At 49.7% G+C, this 22,030-nt stretch overlaps 1 protein-coding gene across 2 annotated transcripts in view; it reads left to right on the top strand.

The window, feature by feature from the left end:
* Cfap45 (cilia and flagella associated protein 45) overlaps positions 1-17,035 on the top strand; it is a 34,248-nt gene extending 17,213 nt beyond the window's left edge. For both annotated transcript variants that reach the window (XM_037211218.1, XM_028865562.2), the window contains exons 4-12: positions 1,948-2,092; positions 2,456-2,626; positions 3,727-3,905; positions 5,046-5,175; positions 9,694-9,840; positions 11,420-11,533; positions 12,279-12,472; positions 16,231-16,455; positions 16,831-17,035. In XM_037211218.1, the coding sequence (XP_037067113.1) occupies positions 1,948-2,092; positions 2,456-2,626; positions 3,727-3,905; positions 5,046-5,175; positions 9,694-9,840; positions 11,420-11,533; positions 12,279-12,472; positions 16,231-16,455; positions 16,831-16,909 (1,384 nt within the window). In that variant the 3' untranslated portion in view covers positions 16,910-17,035. The remainder of the gene's footprint in view (positions 1-1,947; positions 2,093-2,455; positions 2,627-3,726; positions 3,906-5,045; positions 5,176-9,693; positions 9,841-11,419; positions 11,534-12,278; positions 12,473-16,230; positions 16,456-16,830) is intronic.
* The last annotated feature ends 4,995 nt before the right edge of the window (positions 17,036-22,030 follow it).

Genomic DNA, 22,030 nt, shown 5'->3' with positions numbered 1-22,030 from the left:
ATGTCCCCTTCTTCCTCCAAATGGTCCCTTTCTGCTACCATGACACATATATCCCAATATCCTCTCTAGTTCCCTTCTCCTATTCAACTCTCTTCCTCCTTCTTACAGTCCTCTCTCTATTTCCATGACTGCACGCATGCACGCACGCACACACGCACGCCTAAATTCTACACTTGAAAGAGAAAAGAACCAATATGTCTCCATTTTGTTTCTGAGTTTTTCCTCTCCATCTTGGCCTTTCTCTTCTCCCTTTATAGTTTACCATTACACTGCCCTTCACTCCAGAGTTTCTCTCTCCTCCCTTTCTTAGGATGAGCTTTGGGCTCTAAAAGGTAGGCGGTCAATGCTTCTAAGCCCTCAGTAGTGCACTCGGTGAAGGGAAGTGAACCAGATGAGTCACTTCCTTTTGGGCTACAGCAAGAATCCAAAGCAAAGGGAAACTGACCAGATGCCTAATTAACGCTCTGGCTCCTTCCCAGACTCCATGGCTATCAGAGGAAACTCAACAGGGGCTCTCCAGGGTCCTCGGGGGGTGGGGGGTGGGGGTGGTGGGGGGTGGTGGGGGGGTGGGGGTGGTTAGCTCAGCTTTACTTCCCGACTGGAGCAGTGCCACTGGGCTCCTCCTAAGGGTGCATGCTGAGCTCAGTCAGCCAAGTGCCAGGAGCCAGTGCTGTGTTTGGTGGCTTAGCACTCATGTTCTGTGCTCCACGCTCTCTACACATTCCTACCACTCTGGCTCCACTGCTGAATGATGAATGACGTAAGTTCCCAGAATCTGAAGCCCTTGACTCATGGCTTAAGCTGAAGAGACACAGCTGGATCCCAGTGCAGGAGCAGGAGCTGGACTTGAGTATAGCTTTTTTTTTTTTTTTTTTAAGCTGAGGCTGGCCAGCCTGGGCATCTGACAGCCCGACATGGGCAGTAACCTGAGGGGTGCTACTTCTTGGAATGGTCTCTCTGCAGACACATTGGTGGTATTTCAGATCCACTGTCGTGGATCCAGGTTGCTCTTGGTCACTTTGTACCCTTGGTTGTGTGGTTGGGGCCACACCACTTGGGGCAGTATAAGACCTTGACTAATATGTAAATCCACTTCTTGAACACCCCCCACGAGTTTTATTAGATGAGATTTCACTTCCTGTCTCAGATCATCTGCGTCTTATTGCCATGCACCTGTTAAATCGCCTCGCCCAGAAGCAGCTTTATTCCCACCTCTCAACTACTCCCTCCCCCATCCTTAATGTATGTTATTTGTTTCTAATCATTATAATTAGCTATAGGTTTGTTGAATGCGTTGGGTAGCTACAAGGAGAGTTCAAGAGACATGTCTCCAGCAGCTGTCGATCAGAGTTTTTAATTAATATGTAGGGTTCAAAGCTTCTATCTAGGCTGGATGGACAGGGATATTTAGATTTCCCACCAGCATCCATTTCAACCTTGTCTCGAATTCCCTTATACTTTTTCATGCGTCGGGAATAATCTGTTTTTAAAGTTCAGTTCAACAGCTTTATTTTGAGTGCTAAGTACCAAGTACCGGGTCGGAGATCAAGGTCACTGATGTAGTTCAGATAAGTGCTCCATCCTGAAGAAGCTTGAAACAGGCCTTGCACCATTGGTCCTGATGTGGGCAGTGAAACGGAGTCAGAGTGTGGTGGGGCTCAGGAGAAAATGCTTGGGGGCAGGGTGGACAGACATAAACACAAGGTAGACTCATGGACAGTTACACAGAGGATGCAGCCTATAAGATCGATCATGGAGAGAAAGATGTAAAATGTCTTCTTTTTTTTTTTCCAATCTGCAGCATCACTTGCTTCTCACCTGAAACCCTTCACTCCAGTGGCCCATGACGTTGCAGACTCTTCTGCCTCAGCATAGCGTGGGGAGGAGAAGAGAGCCTGGGAGCCCGGAGCCTGCTCTCCCCCCTAACCCTGGTCATTTCTGTGTCAGTGTCCCCACAGAGGACCCCTCTGGGGAATCCCTAATCATCAGCCCCGAGGAGTTTGAGCGGATCAAATGGGCATCCCAAGTCCTGACCAAAGAAGAGTTGGAGGCCAGAGAGCAAGCCTTCAAGAAGGAGAAGGAAGCCATCTTGGTAACTCACCTTCACAGCCTTGTCCTCGGCGGCTGGGCGGCCGGACAGAAAAGTGTGGTGGGGAAGCCAGCTTCTCGTACCAGAGGGGGTAAACTCGGTTAAGGCATGCTGAGATAAGGGGTGTGTGTGTGTGTGTGTGCGCGCGCGCGCGCGCGCATTTAATAGAAAAATGCTGGACAATGAAAACTGGAACGCCGTCACTGAGATATGGGAGGGATATGTGGGCCACTGGGAGAAAGCCGGGCTGTGAAACCTCTCTGCTCTGATATAGCAATGGACTGAGGAGAAATCTTCCCAGGTTACCTGTGGCAGACAAGTGCACAGGGAACGACCCCCCCACCAATCCAGGCTGCTGTCCCTTAGGAAGCAGTGACGATCCGCAAGAAGATCATGAAGCAGAAGGAAATGGCCTGGAACAACAACAAGAAACTGAGTGACCTGGAGGAGGTGGCCAGGGATCGGGCCCAGAACCTTCTGCAAAGAGCTAGCAAGCTTCGCATGGAGCAGGAGGAGGAGCTCAAGGAAATGAGCCAGGTGAGTCTCTTCCTTTTATGTGAGGGCTCCCTGCCACTCCCTCTTGGCTCTTACTCAGGCACCGGACAAGGTGAGGGACTGCTGTGGGCGGGGCCGGGCATGAGGAGGACGAGGAGGAGGAGGAGGAGGAGGAGGAGGAGGAGGAGGAGGAGGAGGACTGACCTGCTTGCTGGATGACTAGAGCAAGTCCCTTGCCCTCCCTGAGCCTCATGGAGTCCATAGCGATGGCAACACTATTAAGCAGAATTATTGACAGTATTAAGGAAGCCAAGATATAAGACAGCCTTTGTGAACTGTGACTGATAAGGATCTCGATTTTGTTTTTATCCTGTTAGTTCAAGTCTGGCCCTGGATGATGGCGGAGACAATAGAGCCCAAGAGTACTTCTTTTAGCAGGGAGCATAAAGATCAGGGACTCATTTGCAATTCTTTTCTGTAATTCATTTGCGTGTGGCTCCCTTATTGACCAAATGAAAAATGCTGACTTCCCAACCCCTTCATCTCTGATTTCCATCTCTTAAGTAAATCTCCACTTGTACCTGCTTTTATTATTTTCCCGAAGCTCTTACTTTCTGGTTCTTAATGAAGGTGGCACCATGGTTTTTAATTTCTTTTATGTCATGTTGGGTTCTTCTCGATTAAAAAAATCCAGTGGTTTGATTTCTGCTCGAACATCTTGGCTCCCGTAAGAATAACCTGGTGTTGCTGGGTCCCTGTGAAGGAACTGGGCAACTCTAAAGACTCACGGAGACTTTGTGTGTGTTATGCAGGTGAATACGTTATCATGGTTTTCCATCCTATTTTGGAAGGCTGATCCATTACCTCTCAAACTCTACAATACTGAGTGAGGCTGTCTCTCCTTGAATAAACCTTAGTGCCTCATAAAAACCCAGTAAATATTTGAGCTATGCTGTGTTAAGGAGTGAGTGGGAAAAATTGCTTTTTTTCTTTGAACTCGTGACGGATCCTGCACATCTCCAGCATGTTGTATTCTGCTCCCATTTCTTCCCCCTTAAATTTCCACACACTCATAACACGTCCTTCCTTAACCTTAGTCCCCCCCAAAGCCTAGTGCCACAGTTTTTTTCTCCATTCCCTAGATTATTCTGAACGCCAAGTGCCACGCCATCCGGGATGCCCAGATCCTGGAGAAGCAACAGATACAAAAGGAACTGGACGCAGAGGAGAAGCGGTTGGATCAGATGATGGAAGTAGATCGGCAGAAATCCCTTCAAAGGCAGAAGGATCGGGAAAAGAAGAGGAAGGAGGAAAGACTGCGGTAGGTAGAGGTGTGGGTTTGGCGTTTCCCCTCCCTGAGTCCTGTCCACGTATCTTCAAGTCCAGGTAGCCTAGCAAAGAGGGAAGAACACACAGCGGCGAGGCTCCAGTGTCTCTCATCCCTTACGGAATGATGCGGGGAATCATACAACCAATGAAGCTTATTTACAAGATGGTAGCAGCTGCTTCTCTGTAGATTCCAGTTCAGTGCCCGTGCTCAGTGCCTCCTGTCCGTCCACTCCACACTCCTCTCCCAACATCTACAAAAGAAAGCTCTGCCTCATTAGGCAGCTCTGGCATCCTGACCCGATCTTTATGCTGATTGAGCTCAAACCCGCTTTCCAGGCAACTCTCTCTGCCCCTCCTTACTTCATCTGTCGTAAGAAGCATTCAGCATCTGAATATGAGTTGAACATTTCTTCTTGATTCACATCTTTGCCTTGTCTTCTCCCATTCCTGCAGCCTTTACTCATGCCATAGGCTCTAGATGCCTCCAAGTTCACTGACATGCCTACAGCACCCTGGGGTCACTTGGCAGGGAGCACTGATTGTAGAGCCAGTAGCCCTGTATTTACGGTGGAAAAGAGGGCTTTGCTGAATCGGGAACTCAGGGTTCAGCCCTGTCTTTCAGCATCTGAGAGTCTTCAGCGTAAGTCACGTACACAAAAAAGACAGTGGGCAGAGTAGGCATGAGTGTCAGGTTGGGAGATAATAGAGGAGAAGCACTGAAGAAATTAGAGATCCTGGACTTTGAAAATCTACAAAGCTCTGTGAAGCTGGGCAAGGAAGAAGTCCTCCCACCTCATTAGAAGAGTTGGGGAGAAAGCTGGATTCCAAAAGCTTGTTAAACACCAGAAGGGAGAAGGTGGGTTAAGATGTAGGGTAACTCCTGGGCGGACAGATTAAAAAAAAAAGAGGAATCTCAGGCAGGGGTACCCTGGAAATAGGACACAGCAAACAGGGTTTATGATCCAGGACACTCGAGGGAAGGACTTTAGTCTGGGTGCAGGAAGCATAAGCATGCCAGAGGGACATTTGTCAAATGATGCCCGAGAAAACTCCCAACGACTTGGGTAGAAGTGGGGGTAGAAACTTGATGGACTCTTGATTTCAGAGCTACTCTGGTCCTGTTTTCTCCCAGGGGAAAGCGGCAGATCGTGGACCAGATCAAGAAGAACGAGGAGGAGCGCTCGCTGCTCGCAGAGCACCGTGAGCAGGAGAAGGAGCAGATGCTGGCCTATCTGGAGCGGCTCCAGGAGGAAGATTTGCAGGTAACAGGCTACCGGGCCATGCTGAGTTTCAGCAGCAGCAAAGTCCTCCAAGCTCCTCACCCCGGCTTAGGGTACGGAGTGATCTTTTTTTTTTTCTTCCCTCTGACAAGGCACGCATTCGTTTCACAACATTGTCACCATCAACTTCTTAATTGCTGTCTGAAACATTTGTTTGGCCATGGCATCATGCTGGGGATGAGCTGTGATTTGGATAAATATTGTCCTTGCCTCTAGGGGACTTGGGGTCTGAGACTGGCCTATCGATGTGAACAGACACATAAAGGAAATATATGGTTTGCATGCTTTGCACAAGTCAACACAGGGCTGTTTTACAGTCTTTTCCTCGGTTGCTGAGGGAAATTATACACTCCACCAATGAACAGTAATGCTCTGGTTTCCCACTCCCTGCTGTTGTCTCATTCACAGTACACAATATCCCATTGTCATTAATTGTGTTGTGAAGCCAAACCTTTCATCCCTGTTAGCTTAGATAAATTTAGTAGGAGCATTTAATGAGGAAACAAAACAAAAACAAAAACAAAACAAAATAAAACACTCGATGACACACCTGTGCGAACTTCGTAAAGTTTAAGATGGTCTTTTGTTTGCCTTAGATGGTCTGTTGCAATACATGAAGCATGTAGCAAAGACATATATGTACCTATGGCTGTAGGTATGCATGCTTTTGCATGTGACGGACACACGTGTGTGTGTGTGTGTGTGTGTGTGTGTGTGTGTGTGTGTGCGCGCGCGCGCGCGCACATGCACATGGGAAGCCCCAGGTTGACGTCAGGAATCATCCTCCATTGCTTTTTTGCCTCATTCACTGAGACGGCTCTCAGTCAAGCCTAGTCTTCCTGGCCACTTTGCTCTGGGGATCTTTCTCTGCCTTCTCAGGCTATAATAACAAATGGACCACCACACCCACCCAGCATTTACAAGATTTCCGGGACCTAAACTCCCGGCCTCACGGTCCCCACGCTTGTGTGGCAAACACTTTATCCACGGAGCCATCTCTCCAGCCCTGTAGCAAGCATTTGAGAACACACACGTTCAAGTTTGATTAGTCCTTTGACAATTTTGTACAATGTGTTTGGATCATATTCACCCCTCTGCCCCCCCTCTTTTTTTAAATTTCAAAAACTTCACACAAAAGTTGAAAGAATTGTAACCATATCCATCAGCACTTCACTTTGGTTTAATGATTAACCATTTACCTTAATAGTTGATGAAATTATGTTTGACTCTAGACATCTTGACAATTTTCTACTATGTACTTCACCCTGCATCTCTGAAGAACAAGGGCCCTCTTACATAGCCTCCATCAAAAAGTCTTCCAAAGACCCCATAACATCACCCAGTATTAACCTATATTCAGTTTTCTTTAATTGGTACAGAAAAGTATTTTCAACTATATTTCTTTTTCCAAACCAGTTTCTAAATACGGCTCACATGCTGCGTTTGGTTAAGCCTTTGTAGTCTGTTTTGATCTAGAAGGATTCTCTCATTTGTTGATTCATTTCTTTCTTTTTTTTATAATGTATACAGAAGAGGGCACCAGATCTCATTACAGATGGTTATCAGCCACCATGTGGGTGCTGGGAATTGAACTCAGGACCTCTGGAAGAGCAGTCGGTGCTCTTAACCTCTGAGCCATCTCTCCATCTCAATTCATTTGTTTCTTTAATATATTTGGTTTTTCGAGACAGGATTTCTCTGTGTAGCTTTGGAGCCTGTCCTGGAACTCACTCTGTAGCCCAGGCTGGCCTCAAACTCAGAGATCTGCCTGCCTCTGCCTCCCGAGTGCTGGGATTAAAGGCGTGCGCCACCATCGCCCCGTTTATATATTTTTATTTTTAACTAACACCTAGTAATTGTGCATGTTTGTGGTCTACAGTGCGACAGTTCTATATGTAGGATGTGTAATGGTCAGATCAGGGTGATGTGACTATCCACTTCAGATAGTCTATATTTCTTTGTATCGGGAACACTCAGAATCTTTTCTACTGGTATTTTCAAATGTACAGTTGATTATTGTTGACTGTAATTATCCTTCTGTGCTATAGAACACCAGAAATTATTCCTCTTATCCAACAGCATTCCTGTACCTGATTCTTTTTTTCATGGTGCCATTTAAATCATGGAACACATCGTTTTTTATTTTTGTGTCCCCCCGCCCACTGCCCCATGTGTATGGATGATTGAGCATTATCAACTGCTACACTGGGTGCTGGTGAGTGACTGGGGACCGTTAAGGGTCCCATTAGCAGGTTCTCAGAGCACCTACAGTATAAGGACTAGTGTGAAGAGTAGGTTGCAGATCTCTGGGGGGAGAAGAGGGGTCTTGCAGCCTTGTGAACTGCTTGCAAAGGAGACCAAGAAGACAGACACACCCAGCTAGGAGCCTGGCTTGGGGGAGAAGTGTGGGAAAGAGTCAGAATAGAGAGGTCTGGGGAAAATATGCAGGGAATGAGGTGGGAAACAAAGACTAGACAGTTCAGCCAGATCGAGGAGAGTTGGGAATTGGTGGGCTCGCTGGGAAGTCCCAGCAGTCAGTGAGTCAACACAGTCACACCAATGTGTCACTGTCCATTGGATATCCTTCTAAAAGACACTCCCACATCTCCAGGAAGTATTATTAGGCAAGTTTAGGGTAGAACCCTGCACCTCACAGGCCACAGGGCTGCTTGTCAGCACCTCGGGGAGCAGGACAGCTCTCCCCACCGTGTTAGCAAGATGGAGAAGAGTCAAGGGAGTGTTTCCAGGTTGCGTGGAAGGGCTTTGATGACAGGAAACAGGGAAAGTCCCTTTGGTTCCTTGGAAGTCAAACGAGCCAGCAGAAACCACAAAGCAAAGAGTAAATACACAGGCAACAGAGCAAATAAACACACGATTATATAACTGCCCTAGATCAGCAGCCACAGCTTATTCAGCTATGAGGGTCAGTGTGAATAATGCCTGGGCTATCAACGAGAGTCCTGAAACTGGTGAGAAGTTGGAAAGGAAGAGATGGAGAAGGGTGTGTGTGTGAGAGCTGGAGGCGAAGAAGGGAAGAGTGGTGTGAGGAAAGAAGTAGTGTATGAGAGTCATGAGAGAGAGAGAGGGAAGCCTGCAACCCACAGAGCTGCTGTGGGGACCAGGCCAGGAAGCTTCCTGGAGTAGGGAAACCCTAAACTGGGTAGCCGCTAACTTGGCAGAGAGCGGCCCTAGGGGAGGCTGAGGGCAGCAAGGCCCAAACTGGGCTGCGGAGGAGCTGCTAGGCGTTGGGGAGGTGCAGCTTTTGAAGAAACGGAGCCGGAAGCAGCTCGGGAAGCTGAGTGAGTGGGTGGGAAGAGGGCTGAAACAGAGCCTGGCATCCGCTGGAAGTGACGGCAGCCAGCCGCGCAAGATTCCAGAGTAGCTGCACGTGACTCAAGAACATGCTGGGTGTGGTGGCCCACGCCTTTAATACGAGCACTCCTGAGGCAAAGGCAGGTGATCTCTGTGAGTTCGAGGCCAGCCTCCTCTATGGGAGTCCTAGGCCAGCTAGGGTTATGGTCTTTACAAAAAGATGGACCTGGCTTAAAAGTACCTGAGTTTGGAGGCTTGGGGTGGGAAAAAAATGTAGACTTTTTTTTTTTTTTTATAAAAGATCTTGATACTCCAATTGACACTCTGCTTTCCATGGCTCTGTGTCTAAACACCCGCCCCGCCCCGCCCATGCCATCACATACTACTTGCTTTGGTCTTTGTTTAGCCATGGTTTATTGGGTATTTGCTGTCTTCCTCACACTAGGCTACATGTTGTTGAGGGAGGGAGGGGAATGTGGCAAGGTGCCTGTCTCTATCAGGGACAGAATGAAAGGGAGGTGTGATTGATCATTTCCCAAAGGTGTGGCACCAACCTCAAGTGCAAAAAACTCAGCAAAGGAGACAACTGAAAGCTGAAACAATCCAGTAAGATTTCCAGAGCGGGCAGACGTGTTAATTTAGGCAGAGAGGTTTACCAGCTGTGTGGCCTTGGGGAAGCCAATTAAACGCTGGACCTCAGAATTTCATCTATGCAAAGCCCTGCCTTTCAGGACTTGGGAAACAGCCTCTAATAAATGCCGAGTGAGTGGAAATTACTCAATTTGAACAACGTTTATTTATTTTTTTTAAAAAATAATCATTGCTGAATGAAATCTCAAATTTGAGTTTCTATAGGAGAAAGACATCGAAAGCCGGAGGGTGGTATAGTTCCTGAAGTCAGAGTGGTGTACTTCAGCATGGTAAGAGGGAGAGAATTTTAAGAGCTTCTGTTTCCAGAGAGCACAGAGAGATAACAGTGTCAGTCAGGGGGCCGTCACCAGGTTGAGTTGGATGAAGGGGCTATTTGATAGCAAAGTTGCTTATTGATGGTCCTCGCAGGACAGCTCAAATCCGGGCTGGGGACGGCAGCTGGACTGCCTCCTGCCTCGGTGTCTCTCCATACCAACACGCCGGCAGCTTCTGGTCCTGCCGCCTTCTACTCTGAGGCTCTCTTCCGTTTCCTGGCAGGATCTGGAACGAAGGCATCAGGAAAAGCTGAAGATGCAAGCTGAAATTAAACGTATCAACGAAGAAAACCAGAGACAGAAAGCCGAGCGGTTGGCACAGGAGAAGCTGGCAGACCAGATGGTGATGGAATTCACCAAGAAGAAGATGGTAGGGACTTAGTGTCTGATGCTGGGACCCGTGTCCAGGAGCGACATGTCTGTAACAGACCTGAGCAATAACGGCACTCTAGCAGAAGACAGCCATGTCTTCATTCTAAAACACACAGGCCTGGCTTCTTTTTCTTTCATGGTCAGATAACTTGTTCAATAAGAGTGTATAGCTTCAGAGACACCCCCCGCAGGGTGCCATTATTTTTCATTGGTACTTTCATTTAAAAGTTGGGATCAGGGTCACATGCAGTAAAAGAAAACTAAAATGATTGGTAAAAGTGAAGTTTCTGTGAATTCCTCAAGGTTTGAATTCCCTAGAAACCAAGAGCAGCTTCTCCATGCATTCTTTTAAAACTCTTATATAGGACATCTGGTATTGGGTACTAAAAAGAGTCGTCTCCCAGGAAGCAGTATCTGTAGACAGCTATGGGTCGATAGAGCTCTCCAATGTGTGGATTCATTCTGGGACAAAAATTGAATGATGGAATGATTGGGGTATGTGGGGGAGTGGAGGACAAAAAACAAAACAAAACAAAACAAAAACCAACCAACCAAACAAAAACCAACTTCAGTTTAGAGTGAATGTGGATTTATGTAAAAATAGGAAGACAGACTTAAAGTGGCAGAAAAAATGATTTCTTCACATGTGGATTGAGTCTCTTCTGCAAATTTGGAGTTCTATAACGACAGTAGACACATCTTACTTCTCTGTGGTGTGTTTTCAGAAAGTGTGACCAGTCCTCTGGGCACTGCTCTTTCGGGACTAAAGGCAGAGAGGGGTTGTGGAAGCATCTAGAATGTTCTACCCTGCCATCCAGGGCAAAGATGAGGCAGAGGAATCAGCTTGACCCGGGGGGTTGGGGGGGTGGGGGGGTGGGGATCGTGACTCCCAAGCAGGCAACTCCCTGAGCTTCTTGGCATCCTGGGCAGGTAGAATAATGAGGGATAAGGGACAGTGCTTAGGGAACAGCCGCTGAGTGTCACCCCACAGGTGCTTGTGGTCACGTGACTGCTCTAGAAGCAGCGGAGAAGCTTTGGGGACACGCACTCCCCTTCTTTCACAGAAGTGGTAAAAGGAACATGTTTTGTTGGTTCACTCTTGAGGTGAACTATGCTAAGCACTGTGGGATTGCCCAAAGCTTGGCTGGCAGTTTGCCCCGGGGGTGGGGTGGGGTGGGGGGTGGGGACGGACTAATGAGACAATCTCCACCTGCTGCATCTTAAAGACTGGCAGTTGTTGTTTGGCTCCGGTGGTCTTGCAACTCGAAATTATCTGCACTGTGAGGGAGGGAGTCCAAAAGCCTGTCTCGGGATCCCTGCCTTCGGATCAGTTTCAGCAACCCCAGTGTCTGTCTCTTGAGATGCTGCCTGGGCTCTCTAAGATAACGCCTTCTACAAACGCTAGTCTTTACCTTTGTGCGTTGCTAAGATCCCTTCCCCTCCATCTTAGATGGAGTGAGGAAATGGTCGGGGAGATGCTGGAAGCAGTGTTCCGCTGTGGAGACTGTTTCTCTGTGCAACGCTGCAGCCCTGTGGATTGTCATGAGCCCCCCCCCCCTTTTTTTTTTTCCTGGCAGGCTCGAGAGGCAGAGTTTGAGGCTGAGCAGGAAAGAATCCGGAGGGAGAAGGAGAAGGAGATTGCCCGCTTGAGGGCCATGCAGGAGAAGGCCCAGGATTACCGAGCAGAGCAGGTACCCACTTCCTCCTCCTCTTGGCTTTCCTTGGTCCCTCCCACTCCAGTAGCCATTCCTTGACAGCCGGTAAAGTGGCCTCCAAATCTAACCGCAGACAAATGTCATTTAATGATGGGATGCACTCTGAAGGAAGGGTGGACCCGTCCCTATTGCCCGTAGTGGCAGCGGGAGAGCAGAAGTATGCACTTAGGTTCTGGAGAAAGTTTTTGACTGCTACACAAAGAATTTTCAGCCTTAACTGACCAATGAAACATGTCACCAGAGAAAAATTCGGCACCTCTATCATTAGCAGTTTTTAAAATTAGAAGCAATTCTAGGAGTGCCTGGAGGTGCTTAAGGAACTGGGAAAGAGTAACGAGCAGAGAGACAGGACAAGGTGACCCCCCTCAGGAAATATTCTGGCCCCAAAGATTTTTTTTTTTTGAGATAGGGTTTCTCTGTGTAGCTTTGCGCCTTTCCTGGGACTCACTTGGTAGCCCAGGCTGGCCTCGAACTCACAGAGATCCGCCTGGCTCTGCCTCCCGAGTGCTGGGATTAAAGGCGTGCGCCACCACCGCCCGGCTGGCCCCAAAGATTTATGCCAGGGTTCCATTTCTTCTTTTGGCAATACCGGGTGCCAGAGAAATCCATGGCGCTTCTCGGAGCAGACTGAAGTCTGTAAGCCGGTGGTTTACCTCCTTCTTTTGTACCCTCATCGTTGGTCCTGTCCCCGTCCCCCTCATCCCACGGCCTGCTTTCTCAGGATGCCTTGCGGGCCAAGCGCAACCAGGAGGTCGCCGATCGAGAATGGCGCCGAAAGGAAAAGGAAAACGCGCAGAAGAAGATGGAGACCGAGGAAAAACTGCGCAAAAGCCGGTTGGATCAGGTGGCTTTCAAGGAACACACGCTGGCGGTCCAGGTGCAGCGGGACCGAGATGAGTTCGAGAGGATCCTTCGGTAGGAGGGGCCCGGAGACCCTTAGCTTCCTTTCCCTGTGTGGATGAAGTTGGGGAAGGAGAACAGTGTGCCCAGGGGATGGTGTGTGTTGGATGGAGAGGAGGCTTTCTGCCATGTGAACGGGCATGTGGACATCCATCTTGATCATGTTGCCGCAATCATTCTGACTAGATGGATGGCTGAAATATTTCAAAGCCATTCGAGCCAGAAACTTTATGATTCGAGAATTGGAAAATAGCATCTAGAAGTGTTTAAGGAACTAAGGGCTATTTATCCCGAATCAGTAAAGATGTAAATAAAGGTATACATCTGGTCTGGACTGCCTCCACCTAGACCCCACATCCCTCTGCAGCCTAGGGAAACTGAAGTAGGAGAAACCCAGGGGAGACAGAGGGTCTCCAGACACCAAGGGTTGTGTCACTAAAGTGTGTCACCCACTCTGAGGGTGTCTTTGCCACTGACTCGACTCGTAGCTGTTAAGCAACATGTGTTCCAGATTCTGGGTATCATCAAGCTCGTTTCGTTGTGAGCGAACACGGTTCTTGCCTGCTCCCTAGGAAGGTTTTCAGAGATTCCTGGCTGGCTGGACCTCATCTACAGTCATCTCCTGGCTGCTTGGCAGCCCTTAGCTTTATTTTTTGTTGTTTGGGCTCAATGACGATTCCAGCATGTACACAAAAGCCCAGGACCTACGCTGCTCACCCTTCTGACCCTTCCTCAGAGCAGCCGGCTTCCTTCTTAGTTCTGTTTTCTTCCAGTCAGATCTGCCAAACTGCCAGACCCAATCTGACTGGGAACAAGTCCCTTTTTGCTTTTTTTTCCACCTCTGTAAAATAAGGATTAAAAAAATATATATAGTAAGGCAACAAACCAAATACAATTCGCGTTTGGAGAATGTGAAATTATAGAAGTTATGCTCAGACGAAGCAAGGCTGATCAGCACTCCGTCATCTCGAATCTGGGCTCTGGGTCCTTCCTCCCTCTTGGCACTGTCTCAGTCAGGAGCAAGCCAGGCCAGGCTTTCCGGCGCCCCTAGTGGAGGCAGAGCAGAGCTGTGCAACCTCTCTCCTGCCAGAACCGGATTCCTGGACTTGCACAGAATCTTGCCCCTGCTTGTTCCCACTGGCTGTGATGCCTTTCGGCTCTCCTGCTTTTCCCCCGCCCTTGGGGTTGTGCTGTGGTCACTGAACACCTGGTAATGGAGACAGCCTCCTAACCCCCCCACCCCACAGAGCCTGCCCCTGGGCTCCAGATTGCCTTCCAGATGTCTCCCCCTCCTCCCTGCCTCCATGCCCTTGGACAGCTGTGAGCCTTCGGCAGGCACTAATAAATATTAATGGGATGAATTCCAAGTCCTACTTCTGCTGCTGACCCACTTGACTCCGCTTTTCTCCGTTTGCCTGAAGCATGCACACTGGCCAGCTATTAACGTGTGTCCGGCCCTTTGGAGAAGTCTAACTTCGCCTGCTGCCCTAGCTTAGCATCTAGACCTAGTGTCTCCAATCCATGTGACCTCCATTGACAGCCGTCTTTACTCCCAGAGTGTCTGTCTCTGCCACAGTCAGCAATTGATGCTTTCTTACTTCAAAAGCGTGACCTCCAGTACGGCCTGCATATGGACTTGCTGCTTCTGGGTAGAAGGTCTTGAACTTTTAGGCTGTTGATTGAGCAGAGAGAGCTAAATCAGGACATCTTGAAAACATATGGACATTCAGGTTTGCACCCCAACAGGTTGTGGCTTAAACACCCTGGGGCAAGTAGCTTTTGAAATCTTGTAGGTGATTCTAACGTCCAGTCCTTATCCACAGCTACTGCCTTCACTCTGTGCTATGACCGGTGTATTAGTTACTTTTCTTAGTGTCCGTGACAAATTATCCAGTGAAAGCGATTTGAGGAAGGGCTTGTTTGGGCTCACGGTTTGAGGGGAGACAGTCCATCATGGCAGGGGAAGTCATGGCAGCAAGGTGACTGACTGGTCGCGTAGCGTCTATACTCAAGAAGCAGACAGAAAGCCAGGCATGGTGGTGAGAGCCTTTAATCCCAGCACTTGGGAGGCAGAGGCAGGCAGATCTCTGTGAGTTCGAGGTCAGCCTGGTTTAGAGTGAGTTCCAGGACAGCCAGGGCTGCACAGAGAAACCCTGTCTCGGAACACAAAACAAAACGGACAAGGCGGGTTGCAGACAGAGAAGGATGCTGGTACTCAGCTTCCTTACTCCACTAGAATTTTCTACTCCAGGACCCCAGTCCACAGATGGTGCTGCCCAAATTCAGGGCGCATCTCCCCGCCCCCTCAGTTAAATCTCTCTGGAAACCCCCTCACAGATATGTCCAGGGGGTGTTTCTTCTAGGTAAGTCTCCGGTCTAGTCGCGTTGACAAAGAAAGTTGACTGAATCCTTCCTCATTTGCATTTTCAACTGCCCACCATCCTAGCAGCTCTCTAGTGATACGTCCAGCTCTCCCTTTTCCACACTTACTCCTTCACTTAGATGGTCCGTGAAACACTAGGAAACTCATCTGCTTACAGGGCGGTGATGATAAGCCTGGAGAGTACATTCCCCGCCCCAGATCCCTGTGGGCGGCGGGGCATTCGGTGTCTAGTTACAGAGGGGCGTGGAGACCAGCAGTTCCCTTCCTGTGCGCTGGGAAAGGCTCTATAGAGGGGTAGAGGTGTGGGATTTGGGGGAGACATTGCATGGCTGGAGGAGCTGTTAGGACGTGAGAGGGTGCCCCATGTGGGGGTGGATTTTGTCAGACAGTGAAGAGATGATTAAGTGACAGTGGCCTTTGGCGGTGGGAGGGGAATCTTTGTTTTGGTATAAGGGAGCCTGTGGGAGAAAAGCAGATGAGAAATCCCTGCCTAAGATAGTTCTACAGTTTGGGTTTGATTGTATTGAGAAGAAATCTGATGCTAGGTTAGATGGCCTCTGACCGAATTTCTTCAAGGTGTAAATACGTTCGAGCTGCTCTGGATGCCATTAGAGATGTCCTCCCTGATATTAGTTAGGGTCTACGTAGTATCTTTGTGGAAGACATCCGGAGAAGGAATGTGAAGACATCGGTCAGTAAGGGGACAGAGAGATGCCTGACTGAGTTCTTGCCTTCTTCCAGCAACTGAAGTAGAACTAACATACAGATGCTGTTTCCTTGCTCTTGCTTGGTTTTGTCGATGTCATTACCGTCAGAGAGGAAAGGAAGATCGTTTAGATCAGGCGGGAGAGGAGTTAGTTGCATCATTAGCAGGAAGAGTAGGAAAGCTCTCGTTGGGTGAAACCCTGGTTGTGGGACCTAGCTATGGGGTTTACAGAGTACACATACATGGTAGGGATTCTTGCCTAAAAATGCTAAGGGCTGAAGAGATGTCTCAGCAGATGAGAGCACTGGATGCTCTTCCAGAGGATCCAGGATCAGTTCCCATCACCCACATGGCAGCTCATAATCATCTCCAACTCCAGCCCCAGGGGATCCAATGCCCTCCTTTGGCCTCTGAGGGCATCGGGCATAGATGTGGTGCCCAAACACACATGCCCGCCAAACACCCATCCACATAAAGTAAAATGAAAAAAAACATTTTAGAAATTATTAGTAATTTCAACCCTGTGATCTGTGACAACGGACCTGGTTCTGGCAGGTGAGAGGAAAGCACACAGTAGGCGCTTTTACTCTGGTCTCTGAGGCCTGGAGGTTGGATGGCTGTGGACCACTGAAGAAGGGTCACCCAAGAGCTCGGCCAATTGCATTCCGTTCGTCCCTTCCCCAGGGCTCAGAGAGAGCAGATCGAGAAGGAGAGGCTGGAGCAGGAGAAGAAGGCGGCGGACCGTCTCCAGCACGCCAATGAGCTCCGGCGGCAGGTGCGTGAGAACCAGCAGAAGCAGGTGCAGAACCGGCTCTCCACCTTCGAAGAGGGCCGGCGCCTCAAGGAGGAAGCCCAGAAGCGCCGTGAACGCATCGAGGACATCAAGAAACAAAAGCTGGACGAGCTGAGGTGCGCGCCGCCCCGGTTCCTTCCTTTCTCCGCTCCTCTCCTCTTCCCCCAAAGAGGTGGCACATCAGGCTGGAAAAGCCGTGGCAGGGGAAGGAGGAGCCGTGGACGGGAGGTGTTTAGCGGGAGGACTTCCCGCAGGAGGCTTGCCCCCTCTGAAGGGTCTCCAGCAGAAGGTTCTGGAACTGGGTCTTGTTGGCTCACTGGTAGCTCCTTGGCAGGGTTTTAGGACCTCGACTGGAATATGCTTGGGTGGGTACATGGTAGGCATAGGTTGGGGTACAGGGCCCCAGGTTGTGGAGGCCCAGGGCACGCTTTCTCCTGTCACACCTTTGGTAAGTACCCTACTTTACACATGCCCCGTGTTTCTCCCGGCAGAGCGACTGGCCTTCCTGAGAAATATTGCATCGAAGCTGAGCGCAAAGCCAACATCCTGCCAACCGCTTCTGTGAACTGAAGGGGAGCCTCTGTGGTCTTGGGGTGTGTGTGTGCACAGATTCTGCCTCGTCCCTGGGGGCATCCACAGTTGCTGCTAATCTAGACATTTCATAGTTACAGATTAAAACTATTCTATTCTTCTAAGGAACAGCTCAGCTTTACTACTGTGAGTGTGGGGATTCTGGTGCGCCATTGAAGGTGCATCCAAATAAACCACAGGGGACCTGAATGTGGGCTGGCCTGACACTCAGGCTCTGGAACAGGATGTTGCTCAGGTTGGGTCTTCTCTCCTAAACAGTGAGATCCATTTTTTTTTTTTTTTGATGGCGGGAGGTGAGGGGCACCTGGCCTTTTCGTAATCATATGGTCTGTCCGTTTTCAGCACATTCTTTTCTCTCTTCTGGTCCTGTGACCAGTTCATAGGAATTTGGGGGCACTGAGGCCCAGTTAAAGGTATGCTTCTGTTGAGGGCTCATGAAAGGGCAGCTTGAGGCAAAGCTGGAGAGGGAGGGGCACGAATAGCCGAGACTGGCTTATCCTGGGCTCCTAACTGTGACTCAGACCACATGTATGGAGGGGGCGGTGTGTGAGCCCGGGGCTCCCTGCTCTGGGCTCAGGCCTCTCCTGCTTAGACCCTTTCAACTCCAAGGCAGTCCTGCAGCACAGACATTTGGCGCATTCCCATGGAGGTACACCCAACACCCAGCTCCTCATCCACACACAGCTGACCCTCACTCTTGGTCCTGTTATCCTCGGTTCACCTTATTCCGCGCGTGGGCCTCCTCTGTGTTTAACTTCCCCTACCTTGTCCCAATCTGCTCCTACATCCTCATTCGCTCTTCAGGTGCTTACTGAATACGAGGTACTCAGTGTTTACAGTAGACTTGGTCCCCTTTTCTGGGAGCTTCTCGTTTGCGCTTCTGAGTCTCCCCTCAGCTTCACCCCATTTCATATACCTTTAGAATGGACTCAGCATTTGTAGAATGCCCTTGGGCATCAAGCCTTCTGTTTTGAACTAGAGTACCACCTTTTAATGATGGAGATAATTCTCCATCCATCTAAAATCATTGCTGCGGTGACTGTCTCCTCCATCCCCAGGAGCTTGCTCCATCCCACAGATTCAGAGTCTAGTCTTGTCTTCCTCCATGCATCCTGTACCAATGAGGAGAGGAGAGAAGCTGGGTGTGTCCTGGGTATTTACAATGCCAGCTTACAAGGGCCTGGGGCAAGAGTCCTCTTTTCATAGGGCCCAAGGAGAGTCACAAGCTACTTCCTGTGTTTCCTCTTCCTCAGACCCAGTGGCTTCCCCAGACACCTTCTCCACTGTCCTCAACTGGAAGACTATTGCTTTCACACAACTAGGTGGGAAGCTCCACTGGATGGGGAAAAGACTTCTTTACCTTCCTTTTGTAGCACCCCTGACTCAATGCCCTCTTACCTAAAGAAGTGTATACATTCCTGCATAAAGGTCTTGGAAGATGAGGCACCCAGCCCAGGATAGCAGAGAAAGCATCGGTAGTGCCACCAAGGACTCTAGCCTGCTTCTGGATGGCACACTGGTATTGGTTTAAATATTAAGGCAACTCCACGTAGTTAAAAGGGAGGTTTATTTTGTGGGGTAACTTACAAGTGAAGGGATAGGTTACAGGGTCTGGGAAGGGTGTAGCGCAGTCCAGCGGTGTTCTCTGGAGAACTCTGCTCAGTCTACCTCCATCGTCCAGGATCCAGGAACCAAGAGAGCTGGCCCATCTGGATCTCGGGTCTTCAGGGGTCCTCTCTGGGCCCCGCCTTGTAGGCGTGACAGTTACCGAAGCCTCAAAGGGGTGGTACTTCCAGGTCAAAGCTGGAACGGCTACCCATTACCCACTGGCACCACTGATTCTTCAGATGATACCCAGAGGGACCACAGAAACAAGCCTCATCTATTTCAGAGGCATTTCTTTCTCAAGAAAGTCAGAAACATTCTTGGTACTCAGTATTTGGCTGGTTCTACACTGGCCTTCCTTCCCAGAGCTGAAAAGAATGGGCCCCTCTTTAGAGCAAGCCAGAGAGGAAGGAAATTCCATACTCATTACCAACTACTGAGTCTACATAGAGAAAGATGGGCCAGGTTCACAGTTGTAAAACAAGTCAGGCATTTGACCAAGCTGCTGCTGGTGAAATGCAGGTCTGCCGGGCTTGTGGAGCCCAAGGCCTCCGAGAGACAGACTGGACAGGGTCTCGGCCATGTGGATAAAGGTCCGTCCCTAGGAGCTGGAGAGATGGCTCAGAGGTTAAGAGCACTGGCTGCTCTTCCAGAGGTCCTGAGTTCAACTCCCAGCAACCATAGGGTGGCTCACAACCATCTGTAATGAGATCTGGCACTGTCTCCTGATGCAGGCAGAAACATAAGAAATACATAAGTAAAAAAAAAAAGGTCTGTCTCTAGAGAAAGGACTATAGCCAACTAAGAATATGAAGATGGTTTGGGAGAGTATCTGAAACAAAGGATTGCCCCTCCAGTCCCATTAACTTCTTAAGATGTCAGAATGGGCCACGTGATATGGAGGAGAGATTTGCTTTCTTTTCTCAAGATTTGTGAGAGACCCTTCACAGCATCCGTAGCCTCCAGCATCAGTCGGTTCATCCCCTGGATCCATGTTCCTATAAGGAAGACAGTTCTGAGAGCGGTTGGGGTCTTGGGCTGCTCCATATTGTCATCTTGTATAAACCTTCTACCGACTCTTTATATCGTATCTTGTGGGGTGTTTTTCAATTGCCGGGGAATGAAGGTGGGGGCCTCACATAGGCTAGACAAGCATTCTACTGCCAAACTGTGTCTCCAGCCACTCTCTAGCCCTCTTGATGATCATGGACAGTAGGGCTAGTTCCATTAAAAAGTCACCTGGCTGAGGCGGGAGCTGGTGGCTCCATCTGTCCGTCTGTGGCAGCGATGGTTAAGCCAGCAGGAAGTTGGGCGCGAACAGTCTACAGGATGGGGGTGAAGTGCAGTGGGGAACTAAAAGGTGGGATTCTGAGGGCTCTAGGGGCACACTCGGGCTCAGGAATCAGGGATGGCCAGTCTCAGGCTTGCCTCTAAAAGTTAGCTCTTGACCCTTTGTTGAGCGTTTTCTGCTTCAGCTGACCTCATGCTCAGAAGCACAAGTAGCTTCATTTCTCCGTGTCCCCCCACCCTCCAGCTACAGATCAGCCTTGAGGTTATCTGGGAGCCTGCAGAGAAGCAAAGCAGTGTTGGGGGGATCAGGAGATAAGCAGGAGGTGTACTGGTGTTGTCTTTGTTGATGTAAAGTTGTTTTTTGTTTGTTTGAGTGCCCAAACTATTAGTAACTTCGCTGTAGCAGATTTTTTTTTTTTTCTTTTTGGAGACAGCCTTTCTCTACATAGCCCTAGCTATTCTGGAACTCCCTGTGGTAGACCAGGATGACTTCTAACTCACAGAGGTTCACTCGCCTCTTCCTCCTGAGTGCTGGGGTTAAAGGCATTTGCCACCACACGAGGCTCAGATTGCTTTATGTATTATACTTACATTGTCTCATATAAAGGTATTATTAACCACCAAGGATTTCTTAACCCATCTTATGCCTCTGGAATCCTTCAGACCTTGCAATGTCAAACTGAGTTGGTCCAACCTAGGAAACCTAGGGGCTGGGCTCCTAGACGTAACAAGTAGCTGCCTCCCGGGCACATGTGCCCTAGCTCCTGCCTGGGCTCTATGCCCTACCTGCCCACAGGAGCCTGGGTGCCTACACCATGCTCTGCGGTGGCTTGGGGGCGGTCTCAGAACCTTTGCACCTGCTCCAGTTGGGTATGACTCAGCTGCCAGGCTCCGGTGGCCTAGCCAGATAGGCCCTGACTCAGTGGGGTTGCTGGGATGTCTTCGGTGCTCCTGACAGCTTCAGCATCCCCCTGTGTGACTTGGACCACAGCTGGGCATTAATTGGTCTCAGTAAAAGCACTATGAATGGGCTCGGATGAAAGGGGCTCTCAGAGTTCAAAGTCCCGCGGCGTTTTGGGGGGTGAGTAAAGGTGGCAGCTGTTTAGGTGACAGAAGAAAGAAGCGCTGAAGTGTCAGACAAGCCGTCTGGGCACACAGGCTCAGAGGCTTAGGGACAGAGAGTTCCTCACTTTCTGTTCTTCCCACCACACCCCTCCTGCTTTATTCCTGTGGTAAAGGCGACTGCTCACTAGAGACCTCAGGTTCCTTGCTGTGCAAAAGTGACCCACGTTCCCTTCTACATACTGAGATGCAGCCCAGGAGATAAGAAAGGTGACCTGGCCTATCTGAATTTCAAGGGATTTGGCTGTCCTTAAATAGGTCACCCCCCCCCACCCCCTTCTCTGCTTTAATGACCACAGCTTCTGCTCTTGTCTCTGCTGGCTGGGTTATGCCTCTTGAGGTACAGACTCCGGCATTCACACCTACATCCCTCTTGGAAAGGACTGCCTTGGTCTCAGTGGCTTTGATGGCATTGGTGCTGGGGCAGTGGTGGAGCTGAGGCAGTGGCTTTCTCAGACTCCCAGAAAGAGGAGGTGAGGCGGGGAGGGGAGGGCCTGGGAGAAACCAGTTAGTGATTTTTTTTTTTTCTACATGGCTGCTGGAGAAAGTCTATGTCTGGGCTACTGGGAATGAGCACAACGTCATGCGAACTGAGGCTAGAAGAGACCTAGGAGAGCTGCCAGTGTTCCCGTCTTCTTGGTAAACCCTAGTCAAACGGCTGGACAGTCTGGCTTGCATCCCCCGGAGACAGGATGCCCACTGCCTACTTGCTAATGGAACCCGGTCATCACAGAGCAGGCTCTGCTGCCCAGAAAGCTCAGTCTGTAGTCCACCTGCGTCATCCCGTGCATCAAATGCACAGCCCTAGCCTCACTCTTCCGGACTACACAAAACAGGCACAGATTCTCCCCTCTATGAGATCGAAGCCCGCTGTCCCCACGCTGCACAGTGAGCGTTATGTCAGAAAGGGCCCTGCAATCTGGGAACCCAGGGCTCTGCAGAGGCTTCCGGGGCAAGTGCTGGAAGGAGGTATGGGGTGGGGTGGGGGGCTTCCTCTTCATCCTTGGGCAGGGCTTACGGCTGTCCTGACTGTTAACACTTCCCTCTCCAGCCAGGCCTGGCGGAACTAGAGCTGCCCGCCCT

The sequence above is a fragment of the Peromyscus leucopus genome, chromosome 15 (assembly GCF_004664715.2).
Source record: "Peromyscus leucopus breed LL Stock chromosome 15, UCI_PerLeu_2.1, whole genome shotgun sequence".
Classification (NCBI taxonomy): Eukaryota; Metazoa; Chordata; class Mammalia; order Rodentia; family Cricetidae; genus Peromyscus; species Peromyscus leucopus.
This window is presented reverse-complemented; position numbering and strand designations above follow the sequence as displayed.